The 14,086-nt window shown below is 40.1% G+C and overlaps 1 protein-coding gene across 2 annotated transcripts in view; it reads right to left on the bottom strand.

The window, feature by feature from the left end:
* The window catches only part of Arhgap42 (Rho GTPase activating protein 42), a 297,464-nt gene that overhangs the window by 79,960 nt on the left and 203,418 nt on the right, over positions 1–14,086 (bottom strand). For both annotated transcript variants that reach the window (XM_004661915.2, XM_045145457.1), the window contains exon 5: positions 1,911–2,012. In XM_004661915.2, coding sequence (XP_004661972.1) covers positions 1,911–2,012 — 102 coding nt within the window. The remainder of the gene's footprint in view (positions 1–1,910; positions 2,013–14,086) is intronic.

Here is a 14,086-nt window from a genome sequence, read left to right on the forward strand (position 1 = left end):
TCGTTTGCAGTGGCCAGAGGCTCTGGCACACCCATTCTCTTTCAATAAATAAATAAAATATTATTAAAAATTAAAACTAGGGTCCACTTATCATCTCCTTGAAAGGAGCTAAACAGTGTTGCCTAAGGGTGGCTTTGTCTATTTGCAAGAACCTGGAGTTCTTTAGGACTAAAAATCACACTTGATTTTGAGGCAATCAACATTTAAAATGGCAATAGGACATAAGACTTTGACATGACAGATGATGTTGGACTGGCGAAAAGGAGAGGAGACTCACTTTAGCTGAATCCAACATTCATACCGTAACCTCTTTCTCTAATGTAGCATGTAAAGAGAAATATGGGCCTTTAAGACATTTGAAACATGGAAGCCAAATATTAAATTATAGTAAGTAGTACCAAATAATCATAAAATTCAATATATCCAAAAAGTGTAAAAGAGAATCTAGTTTTCTGTAAAGGCAGATGGTATGGCATTTCACTTTGGTCACAGAAGCTCTCCATAAGGACACAATTATATAATAAATTGTACTTTTTCCAGTATGCACTAATAATGGAAGGCATAGATTAAAATGAACCCTCATATGAATATTAAGTAAAACATACTTCCTAGTATTAATCACCCTTAAAGGAAGAAACTGTATGTTCTCAATAAGAACATGAGTGTCTTGGGGCAAAGGACAACACTCCAGTGGTTCGTGTGCGGACGCTATGATCACCTCTTCACACACTAAGTTGACAAGCATGCACTCTGCCTAAACTTAGAAGTCTGGGTAGAAAAGGTGTGAGAAAAGCAGAAGACAAGGTTGGATATGAAAAGCAGTTCAGAAAGAGAAGAAGATTTCGGAGGAGAAGGAACTGAAAGAAAGATTTCTCTCCTGGTAGCTGGAAGCACAGAGAGGGGAGAAAAAAGAGGCTGCTGTGGCCAGTCTCCAGACTCCTTAGGAGACTCTATGCAGCATCAATGAACTGTGGGTGAGCTACCTCAATACCTCCAGACACCCTATGAAACACTGCAGCATCAATGAACTGTGGGTGAGCTACCTTGGTACTGTCCTCTCACTCAGCACTAGGAGATATTGAGTGGAGCCTTGCCATCTAATGGTTTGATTGTGTCTAAGACGACAATGACAAGAATCTATTTTTTTTTTCCTTTCTATTTAGGAAGAATCTATTTTTTTAAATAAGTCTTATCACTGAAACAGGAACTACATTGTTGAAAACTCCTAATCAAAGACTTGACTTTTGCTAACTATAGTAACTACACTAATAAATCCAGCATAGCTCAGTCCATGAGAAGAAACAACCAGTTAGTGTGTGTACATGTTACTAAAATTGTTCATTAGTTCTGTTGACTTTTTAAATATGATATAAAATAACTGATAGCTTTGAAATGTATAGTTGTATATATTTTACCCCTAATGCTGAAGCTATGTTGCAATGCAGTAGCACAGATATTTTAAATTCAAGTCAAAGGCTGAAACATGAACTTGATATATACTTTCTCCTTAAAATATGCCCAAAATCTGGGCATGGCAGCCCATGCCTTTAATCCCAGCACTCGAGAAGCAGAGGTAGGAGGACCCTGTGAGTTCAAGACCACTCTGAGAATACAGAGTGAATTCCAGGTCAGCCTGGGCTAGTATGAAATCCTACCTTGAAAAAAAAAAAAAGCCCAACAAGAAGGAAGGAAAAAGCCTGCTTCAACCTTTCTCATTTCTCACTTGGAAGCAGTAATATTTATTGCCATACTATGTAAAAGGCCTCCTGTGTAAGCCTAACAAAATTAGCTATTGCTATTGTCATTTTTTAAAGTAGCAGATTTTAAGATTCTTCTATGCTAAAAAAAAAAGTTGACTTTACCTGAGTTAATATAAATGCCTTTTCCATAATTCAAAAGGAAAAGCTTACCTCTTGTAAATGAGACTCTTTTTTCTTTGCAGACAAATTCAAATGCTTGTCAAGAATAGAATAGTATTTTTCACTCTCCTTGTCAAACTTCTTCTTTCCATCCTGTGAGACAGCAATTAAAAGAGAAAAAAAAAAATCACATCACAGCATCAAGAGAGTCTTCATTTTCCCCAAGCTCATCAAGAGTCCAAAAACAATGCTCTGACAGATTTCCTGAGTTTGAACCATGCATCCAACCTTAATTTTTCAGAGTAGTTAGAAGGGTGTGTTTTCTGCTCTTAAAGACACTCCCCATCCCTGGAGGATGGGGGTACTATATACCAGAAACAGCCACACATCCTTTGGAGCACAGGCTAGACTTAAAGAGACTCAGCTTGGTCACAAACTGACTCCCCAACAAGAGACTGATCTAGTATGTCTATGATATGACATAGAGGAAAATGTCTTTTTCTTTACACCTTTTGGTAATAGCCAGTTTTGAAAACCACTCACATACACACTTTTCACACAATCATTATTAGTCAGCCAGAAAAAAAGACATATCTTCTTTCCTATCCCTCCTTCTTACACTCCCCTTTCATTACTCATTTTAAACAATTACACACACACACACACACACACACACACACACACACACACTTATTTGTGAGGAGAAAGAGAATGGGCACACCAGGTCCTTTTGCCACTGCAAACGAACTCCAGACATGTTGGGCCTTGAGAGGCCTCGATGTGAAGCATAGTGGAACTTCCTGAGCTTAACTGCCTTCGCCCAGCTATGACTCAGCAGGGGCCAAATGTCCTCTGGCCTGCCACCTCCGCACAGGAAGTTAGAGGCCCCACTCCTGGGCGCTTATAACCAATCATTTCAAAGGTCATGGTATGCGATTGGCCCTTACAGCTCACCCCACCCTAAAGTCTCCGCCTTCTTCTCAACATTATATAAACACCCGCCTGTAACAATAAAGTGAGTTCCTGCTTCTTGAAAGGACTCCCGATTCAGTGTGGTTTTTCTCTGGTGGCCAGGAGAGGTTTCTGGGTGGTCTGATGCTCATCATCCTCCCTCAACCCCTTGGGAGGAACCAGGAAGCCTGGTGGCACTACCTGTGCTGGAAGGAGCCCAACACAGACACATGTGCCACTTTGCACATCTGGCTTTAAGTGTATATTGGGGAATTAAACCTGGGCTAGCAGGCTTCGCAAGCAACAACCTTTAACTGCTGAGCCACCTCTCCAGTCCTGTAATGTATCAATATATAACATGTTAGGAATAAGTAAATTTCAGCTATTATAATTATGTTCAGGTTATATGACACAGATATCATTAATTGTGCCTGTAATCCAAACTCCTTAGTTCCAGCACCTGGGAGGCTGAAATAAAGGATCACTACTATGAATTCCAGAAAAATCCTGGGCTGAAGTGCAATCATGCCTCAAAACAAAAGAAAATACAAAGCAAAACAGGAAATAAAAAGGTATTTTTAAACTTTTTTAAATTTATCTGAATGAATTTTCTTATTTAATTATCTGAGGTTACTAGCATTTAAAAATGTATTTTCCGCTAGGCATGGTGGTGCATGCCTTTAATCCCAGCACTTGGGAGGCAGAGTAGGAGGATTGCTGGGACTTCAAGGCCACCCTGAAACTACATAGTTAATTCCAGGTCAGCCTGGACCAGAGTGAGACCCTACCTCAAAAAAACAAAAACAAAAACAAAAACAAAAACAAAAAAAACCATTATTTTCCTCCTAGGCAGAATAAGTTACTGACATAAGTGGTGTCAGATTCTGGTCATTCTCTTGTTACTGACCTTCACCATGAGCTCAATTAATTTACTTTCTACTCTGGCCTGAGGGTGAATTCACTCCCTGCCCACTCATCACTTCCCATCTGTATCCCATACTCAGAACATATTTCTTTTTAATTTTTTTTAAATTTGCTTATTTGAGAGGGACAGACAGACAGAGAAAGAGGCAGAGAGAGAGAGTGGGGGTGCCAGGGCCTCCAGCCATTGCAAACAAACTCCAGACACGTGCACCCCCCTTGTGCATATAGCTAACGTGGGTCCTGGGGAATCGAGCCTTGTACCGGGGTCCTTAGGCTTTACAGGCAAGTGCTTAACTGCTAAGCCATCTCTCCAGCTCAGAACATCCTTCTTATAGTGGACCTTTACTTATACCTAAGATGTTATAGCTTGTTTAGGGTGGGGTGCTGGAAACAGTCTGGACTTTTCTGAAGAAAAAGTTGAATTTGGCTTTCTCTCTTAGAACTCATCCATACAAACGCAAATGTGAGGTACCAGTGAGGCAGCAGGGCATACTTAGGCACACCCTCCTCTTCAGCGACAGATATGGTACTCACTAGGTAGGACTGTTCCATTTAGGAGTCCAAGTGTCATTGCCCAAAGAAGAGCTATTCCTTTCTTTCATTCAATGTTTCTCAACCGGCAACCTCGGGACCACATGAATTGGAGCCCAGTGCTTACAGCTCCTCAGAACATGGCTCCCTAGCTTCCTTCACCTGAGAGTTTGAGATCTTTAAAACATAGCTCTATGTCATATGCCTCAGGCTTGGCTACAGGAATACCACAGGATCTGCTTCTACATGGGAAGATTACAGGAAGCTGGTAGGATGGAATTGAATAGGAGGAATAAGTAAGCTTCTGCTTTAAATGACATTGAATTTTGCATCAAGTCAAAAGCACTGAGACATCTGTGCAGTAATGTGTACATTAAAGTACTCATCTTTGTACTTTCATTTCTGTGGAGTTGGGCGATAAAAAAGCAACCAGATGCGGTGGCACAGGCCTGTAATTAATCCAAACACTCTGGAAACTGACTTGGGGATTAAAGGCCAGCCTGAAGCATACAGCAAGAACTTGTTTCAAAAAAGTGAAAAGAAGTTAAGCATGGTGGTGCATGCCTTTAAACCAAGCATTTGAGAGGCAGAAGTAAGAGCATCATTGTGAGTTCAAGGCCAGCCTGGGCTGTAACTACAGAGTAAGTTGCAGTTGAGTAGCCTGGGCTACAATGAGACCCTGCCTCAAAAAAAGTGCAAAACAAAACTAAATAACAATAAATAAATGGAAGGAAGGAAGGAGGTCGGGGGGGAAGAGGAAGGGAGGGAAAAAATTCTCCCAGCATTCAGGGGGCTGAGGTAGGAAGATCACTGTGAGTTCAAGGCCAGCCTGAGACAACATAGTGAATTCTAGGTCAGCCTGGATTAGAACAAGACTCTACCATGAAAATGAAAATAAAAATAAAAACAAACAAACAAAAAACACATAATCAATATCCTTAAAGGATTTTCTTTACCTTATAGAGAAAGTATAATCTTACTATGAGAAGCAAAGCGGTTTTCTCTCTCTCATTTCTGTTTACAAATAAATTTAAAATAAATATGTTTAAAGGGATGGGAAGATGACTCAGCAGTTATGGAACTTGCCTGCAAAGCCTAATGACCTGGGTTTAATTCCCCAGAGCCCAGGTAAAGCTAGATGCACCAAGTGGTGCATGAATCTGGAGTTTATTTGCAGAGGCTAGAGACCCTGTTGTGCCTATCTTCCCTCTACCCTATGCTTGCAAACAAATAATTATTTTAAAGAGGTTTGGAGAAAATTGCTTAACAAAGTTTTGAATAGTTAAGCCTCAAAAAGAACAGACAAGGTACAGGTTGAGGAGAGGAAGAGACTGTTCTCATATTCTGCACTTGCCCTGCTGAAACAGACACCTTGATGCCAAACATTTCTTCTTTTCTCAGTGTATGTTGCTCTTCTTAAAAAAAAGAAAGAAAAAAAAAAAACACTCACTCTCTCTATATATGCTAGAGTGATGGCTTAGCAGTTAAGGCACTTGACTGCAAAGCCTATGGACTTGTGTTTGATTCCCCAGAACCCATGTAAGCCAGATAGATGCACATGGTGGTAAATGCATCTGAAGTTTGTTTGCAGTGGCTGGAGGCCATGGTGTGCTAATTCTCTCCCTCTCTCTTTCTCTGTCAAATAAATAAGTAAATAAATAAATAGATATCATTTATTTATTTCAGAGAGAGAGAGAGAGAGAGAGAGAGATGTTGGAAGGGAGGGAAGAAGATATGGATGCACCAGGGCCCCTTTCCATTGCAAACAAAACCCAGACACTTTATGCATCTGGCTTTACATGGGTATTTGGGAATAGAACCTGTACCAGCAGGCTTTGCAAGCAAGTGCCTATAACTGCTCAGCCATCTCTTGATGGTACTCTTAAATCTGTGAATTATGTGCTTAAAACTAACTGCCCCGGCTGAAGAGATGGCTTAGTGGTTAAGCACTTGCCTGTGAAGCCTAAAGAACCCAGTTCGAGGCTCGACTCCCCAGGACCCACGTTAGCCAGATGCACAAGGGGGCGTATGCGTCTGAAGTTCGTTTGCAGTGGCTGGAAGCCCTGGCACGCCCATTCTCTCTCTCTCTCTCTCTCCCTCCTTCTCTCTGTCGCTTTCAAAAAATAAATAAAAATAAACAAAAAAAAAATAAAAAAAAAAAACTAACTGCCCAGCCTTCCTTCTCCAGGAACACCACTTTCTGTATCCTCTTTGGATCTAGGTGCTACTCATGTGTCTTCCTTTTCTCAAGTGAGATCTATATTCAAAACCTAAAGCTCAAACTTCTTTCCCAAGTCTTTTCAATCACACACAGCTTCACAAATGGTGTTCTATGGTGTTCAGAAGTTTAGGAGCATGCCCCATTCACTCCACAACTGAGTAGCAGTAAGCAGCAGATATTTTACAAGCAAGTGTAATTGTTTCTTTTGTATCAGTGGGCATAGTCCCTCATCAGCATTCTAGTTGTTCAATCAAATGTTATGCAAGACATGGGCAAGCACTTCTGGAAACTTCTCTGGCACCTGATGTCTGTGAGTGACCACCTGCATTGCAGTCCAGTCCATAAAACTGACTCCCTTCCATCTGACAATGGGGCTCAGTTTCCCACTGCATGAGAAAGAGGAAGGAAGCAGCTCCAGGAGAGGAGAGCACAGCTGCGGAGAGGACGCTTGTGTCTTTGTTCCCACTGGGTGTTCAGCGACATTTTTGGAAATGTCAGTTCAATAGCAATGCAGCAGCATTTCTGGCAACACAAAAACTCATTCCTAGAACTACTTCCTGACCTTTCACATCACCAGGCCACCAGGAAAGATCTCCTCAAAGGTTCCAATGATATGCAAAATAAAAATACACTTCGGCTCAAGCCTAAATTGAGACGGTGGAGAAAAAAAGACTGGACCGCCTAAAGGACAGCTATAATCTAGAAGAACAGACCCTGTAAAACAAAAGCCCTTCTCCCTACAGCCGGCATCACCCCACAAGCCATGACTTACTGCTGCCAGCCAAGTCTTATTTGGACTTAGTCATGTAACTCCCTACAGGCACTTCTTGTCTCTTGTGTGACTGTTGTCAATAGCCAACTAAGATTTTTCTCTGAACCAACTGGTGTTGAAGGAAGGTGAAAACTATGTGTTATGCATGATCACTGTCTTCTTACTGCTATGGAAAAAAAAATTAAAGCCTACTTACTATGGTCTGTTTTTCTACAACCCATAGTAAGTGCATTTGAATTAAATTTAATGCAGCCACTTAAAATAAAGTCACAATAAAGTAACAACTTGACAGGACTGCTGTCCAAGATATGCGAACATATATGAAGCACTGTGTAAAGTCAGACTGTTTTCAGCAACATAACTGCTGTAAGTGCGTGTTTGTGAAGATCCTACAAAGACAGACAAAATGCACTGATAGAAGAAACCTTCAATATAAAGTAGATCAAAAGTGGCCAATTAGTACACAAGCAGCCAGTGGATGGTGGGTACACTGAGTCTGTACTCAGCTGGCTTCCACAGCAGTGTGTGCACTCAGCATGCAGGGGCCACTTATCCCTGAGTCACTGTGGGCAGGCCACATCTCCATTTCACACAGTGAACTGCGTGATGGGGACCTTGAGAGTACAAGCTCCAAGTGCCAACTTCACTATAAGAATTATTATTTATAACAAAATAACAGAACATTTATAAAATTCTAACATATATATATATATATATATATATACACACACATACATATATATATATATATATACACACACATACATACACACACAAATATATATATATATATACACACACACACATACACATACATACACACATATATATGTATATACATACACATACACACACATATGTATATAATATAAAATTTAAAACACACGGTTATTAAAAACATGTTAACCAAGTGTATTCTACTGACAAGAAGAGACTTTAAGAAGAGCTGACCAAGCTGGGCGTGGTGGCACATGCCTTTAATCCCAACACTCAGGAGGCCGGGGTAGGAGGATCACGATGAATTTGAGGCTACCCTGAGACTACATACTGAATTCCAGGTCAGCCTGGACTAGAGTGAGACCCTACCTCAAAAAACAAAATAATATTAATAAATAAATGTAATTACTTCAAAAAAGAGACCTTATCACATTTAGAAATTCAAATGAAAAATTAGAGTTTTGAACCTAAAAATTTTGAACCGATTTTCTCCTGTGTGTGTGTGTGTGTGTCTGTGTGTGTTTGTGTGTGTGTGTGTGTGTGTGTTTTGTTAGCTGGCCTGGAACTCACTGTGTAGGCCAGTGGGCCTCAAAATTGCACCAGTCCTCCTACCTTATTTTTCCAAGTGTTGAGATTATAAGTGTTACCCACAATTAGCTACCTATTTTTTTTTTCTGTATTAGATTATTAGAAAGCTTAGTTAGTATTGGCAAGTTTATCTTATTAAATTATGTAAATAAATGCTTTCAAGAATTAAACAAAAAAAAAAAAAAAAAGAAAGTGGGCTGGGGAAATGGCTCGGCAGTTAAAGGTGCCTGATTGCAAACCCTGCCAGCCTAGGGCTCAATTCCCCAGTATCTATAACCCAAATACACTGAGTCAAACATGCATCTGGAATTCCTTGGTGTAATACAAGATCCTGCAATGGCAATACTAACAAACACATTCTCTCTCGCTTTCCCTCCCCCTTCCCAATCTCTTAAATAAATAAATAAAACTTTTAAGCTGGGTGTGGTGGTGCATGCCTTGAATCCCAGCATTGAGGAGGCAGAGGTAGGAGGATCATCGAGAGTTCAAGGCCACCCTAAGACTACATAGTGAATTCCAGGTCAGCCTGGACTAGGTCTACAGTGAGACCTTACCTCAAAAAATCAAACAAAAACAAAAACATTTAAAAAGCAGAGATTGAGGACCTATTCTTAAGATGATTTCAATGTTACAATTGTTACTCAGGCTGTTATGAAATTTGCCATGCGACTTTTTGTAATCACTTTTTATGACCATTATCTAAATGTGCATTATGCTAAGTATTTTGAATCTTCAACTTAACATATAATACTGGACATAGTGATAGGAGGATTTCTACTTCAAGTTCATGGGGACTTCATATAAGTTATGACTATGGTAGGCACTGCATAAAGAAGAGAAAAACAAAGCCTAACATTAGCATCCATAACTGGGTTTGGGGCTTTTGCTTTTTTTTTTTGTTTGTTTGTTTGTTTTTTTGAGACTAACTAACTCAGGCTGACATGAAATCCTTAGGTGGCTGAGGCTAACCTTATACTCCTGAACCTACCACGTCAACCTCCCTAGTGCTGGAATTACAGGTGTGTGCCACCAAATCCAGCTTCTGTCCCAGTGGCAGACATGAGTGGCCTGGACACCTGCTTCTAGAATCCTACAGATGATGTTCATGAGGTTCCTGTGGCCCAAGGGCTCTTCCTATGAAGAAGCCCTACTGGTTGAAGGTCTCATCTCAGTGTAGCTTGTACAACAATGCCCTTACTGCAGGTAATTCCACCAGCAATCCCCAACCCGTTCTATATCAGCTGCCTTCAGGATGCACTTCAGGTTGTCACTGTGTCCCGGTAGCACTTTTGGGAGATCCCAGAACAACAATGTGGTATCACCAGGAGTCCAGATACCTGACAGCCAGTTCTCATTAAGCTTCACCAAGGCTCTATGATTCTCTCTGCAGCAGAGAAAGAGTGTGTGGCTGGTCAAGGTCAGGATTCTCATGAAGGGACAAGCAGAGTCCTAATGCCACAGGTTCCCACATGGCCAGGAATGAGATAAATGGCCCAGTACCAAAGTATATACCCCAAAAATGTGTTCAGAAGATAACAACTTTGTTGAATGTTTATCTTTCTGGTTAAAACCAGGAAAACAAAATACTTTAAAGTGATCATGTGTAAACTTATCTACAACCTGGTTTTCCTATGTAGTTCTCTATATTTTCCTAGGATAGGTGGTTCAGAAACATATTAATAGATAGAAAAGAAACAACATATTACCATGCACTACATATGTGATGGTTTACCATCTTGACTTGAATAGGGGTCAAGTAAGAAACAAGCTCTTTGGCAGTTCTATGAAAGCCATTTCCAGAAGGATTTACTGAGTGGGGAATACCTTTCCCTAAAGCCTAAAGCTGGCAGTCTATATATACAGAGACTCCAGAAAAGCACAGTGCCTTTTGCCTGGCTACCCTTTGTATTCACTGGTGCATGCACTTACTCTGTTGTTGATATCTTTTGTGAACACTGGAATCCAGCATCATCAGCCTTCCAATGTGGCCAGCAGATCTCTAGCAACTGTAGCCCCAGGATGGGACTGCTATCAGCCACTGTGTTCCCCAGCCTGTATAGTATAACAAATCTGACAAATCCCTTTTATAATGTATATCCATTATATTGGTTCTGTTCCTCTAGAGAACTCTAATACAATAATATCCTAAAAGTGGAACCATGAGGCTCATGGGAATGAATGCTTGCACTCAACAGGATAGTAGAATCTAGACTACAACACAAATCAATAAGAACAGTACAGCTGCTTTGTGTTAACATTTAAAGAAAAGCTGTATGCCTGTGCACACACTCGCCTTTTCTACAAGTGAATGAAGTGTATCTGTTGGTCACATAAACCAATGAAAACAACTATTTGTCCCTAGAATCTTCATTTTTTTCTTTTTCATTAAGATGATTTTTATATGGGGATAGACAGATGACTCAGCAGTTAAGGCACTTGCCTGCAAAGTCTAACAACCTGGGTTTGATTGCACAGAACCCACATAAAGCCAGATGCACAAAATGGCACATGCATCTAGGGTTCATTTGCAGTGGCTAGATGCCTTACTATGCCAATTCTCTCTGTCTCTCTCTTGCAAATATATAAATAAAAAATATATGTTTTAAAAAAGATGATTTTATCAAAAATTTCTATTGACAGAGTCCTATCCATTTTCACTGTAACAAAATTGTAGTAGGGCCCATAGCTGCCAAGAAAAGAGAAAATCCTTTTTAAAAATTTCTTCCTTCCTTCCTTCCTTCCTTCCTTCCTTCCTTCCTTCCTTCCTTCCTTCCTTCCTTCCTTTCTTTCTTTCAGAGAGCAAGAATGTACCAGGGCATCTTGCCACTGTAAGCAAACTCTAGACACACATGCTGCTTAATGCATCTGGCTTTATTTGGGTACTGGGAAATTGGAACTGAGTCCTTAGGCTTTGCAGGAAAGTGCCTTAAACACTGAACAATCTCTCCAGCCCCCAGAGGAAAATTCTAAGTCACCTAGCAATGAGATATATCAATTTTATCGGTGAATATGAGAGAAACACAAAAAGCAGCTTTTAGAAAACTCCCTAAAATATCTGTTCCTCATCTTCCTTCCAGCTTTTCTCCCATAGCAGGGAGAAGATGGCATCAACCTAGGCTATATAATATCCTTTGTCAGCTTTCTCAGACCTTCTTTCCCTGACTTTTGACATCACGACAGTTATAGCAAACTTTAAAAAGAAATTATATCAAATGAAACAAAAAATTAATGTAATTATGACACTACTAGAAGAAAACATAGGGAAAATGCTTCAAGAGTTTGGAATGACCACAGATATTTTTAGGCCAATTTCCAAAGCATAGAAAACAGAAGCAAAATTACACAAATTGAATTATATCAAATTAAAAGGCTGTGTACATCAAAGGGCACAATCAACATAGTGAGCAGACAGCTTACAAAGGAGGAGAAAATGTATGCAAACCATTCATGTGATAAGCAATTATTGTCAGGAATCTGTAAGGAGATCAGTAGCCAAACAAAAGAAAACTCAGCCCAATTTAAGAAGGAGCAGTAGAACTAGAGATATCATTCTCAAAAAATGTCACAGGAATGGTCAAAAGATACATGAAGTGGTCACTGTCCCTGAGCATCAGGGAAATGAAAATCAAAACCAACGAGACAGCGCTGCACTCTCCATGAAGAATACCTATCATCAGTCAGATGTGGTATAGTGGTGCACGCCTTTAATCCCAGCACTCAGAATGCTGAAGTAGGAGGACTGCTGTGAATTGGAGGCCAGCCTAGGACTATAGAGTGAGTTCCAGGTCAGGTTGGCCTACAGTGAGACCCTACCTCAAAAAAAAAAAAATAAATAAATAAAAAACAAGAGTGTCTATTATCAAAAAGGACAAAGCACATCAAGTGTTGGTATGTGGAGAATAGGAAACCCTTGTATACAATTGAAGCGAAGGTTAATGAACATTTATAGGAAATAGAAGTGTCTCAAAAACTCAAGGTTAAGTAATCCCACTTATTGAGTATATACCCAAAGAAATGTGGACAGTATGTTGAAGAGATATCTGAATGTCATGTTTCATGCAACACTCCTCAAGTAGCCTAAAAGTGAAGCAACCATCCGCCGATGGGGAACATGTGGGAAATATGCACGATGGGATACTATTTGGCCATAAAAGAGATGAATTCCTATAACTTGTAACATCATGGATAGAACTAAAGATCACTATGTCCAGTGAATTCAGCGAAGCACAGACAGACAAGCACAGCATGATCTCATTTATATCTGGCACAGAAAGACAACTATCTCATGATCTCATACATGGAGTCTAAAAATCACTGATCTCATAGAAACTACGAGTACAAGCTGAGCACAGTGGTGCACTCCTTTAATCCCAGCACTTGGGAGCAGAGAGAGGAGGATTACCGTGAGTTCAAGGCCAGACTGGAACTACAGAGTGAGTTCAAGGTTAGCCTGGGCTAGAGTGAGACCCTGAGAAGAACAAAGGCTAAAGGAAGAGATAATAAAGAGAGGACACCTGATGTACACAGAGACTGGATAAGAAGAAAACCTTCACATCTTCTACATAACAGCAGGAAAACTGGCTGTCAACAACTAATTGAATATTTCAAAATAGCTAGTATATTTTGTATGTGCCCAAGACAGAGAAAAGATCACTGTCCAGGATGAGAAAGAAGTTTGCTACCCCAGTCTAATCATTACACACTGCAAACATATGTTAAAATGTCACACTTTCGCACTGGACCTCATAAATTACTATGTCATTTAAAAATGAGACAGGTATAAAAGTGCAGACCTATAAACCTAGCATTAGAGAAACTGAGTATAGGAGGATCTCAAATTTGAGTCTAGCTTCAGCTACAAAGTGAGATCCTGTTTCAAATGAATGTTAGGTAATGGATGATGGATAACAGATATATGAAACAAATGATAGATGATAGATATAGTTAGATTATAGACAGATAGATAGATAGATAGATAGATAGATAGATAGATAGATAGATAGATAGATGTGAGTGTAAGACATGCAGAGATACAGAGATGAGTTTGATTAACTTAGTCCAAAATGTTGGCAGTGTTGAGGTTGAGAAATCCTGTAAGATAACACAGGACTTTGCACATTTAAAAAAGGCTTAGTATGTGACTTGAATGAGTGAGTAAGTGACTGGCTGATTGACTGAAGTATGTGCAGTCATGTCTATACACACTGTCAAGCAGCCAGAGATATCCCCTAGGATTTGTAAATAGTCACATTAGACATTTCATCACTCTGGGACCTTGGCCTTTCTTGTTATACAAGATGGGAGAAAACATTTCAATTTATATATTCTGCAGTTGTAGAGTATGGCCCAGCGAGCTGACAAAAGCCCCAAAGGGGGCTGGGGATGTAACTTAGTCAGCAGAATGCAAGCATTGGAGGCCAAGATCCCATTTCCCTTACTGCCCAAATGAGGTGGCAGTATGCCAGTAATCCCAGCACTCAGGGGGTAAAGGAAGGAGAACCTGACATTCAAAGCCATCCTTCA

This window comes from Jaculus jaculus, chromosome 3 (genome assembly GCF_020740685.1).
Source record: "Jaculus jaculus isolate mJacJac1 chromosome 3, mJacJac1.mat.Y.cur, whole genome shotgun sequence".
In the NCBI taxonomy this organism is placed as follows: Eukaryota; Metazoa; Chordata; class Mammalia; order Rodentia; family Dipodidae; genus Jaculus; species Jaculus jaculus.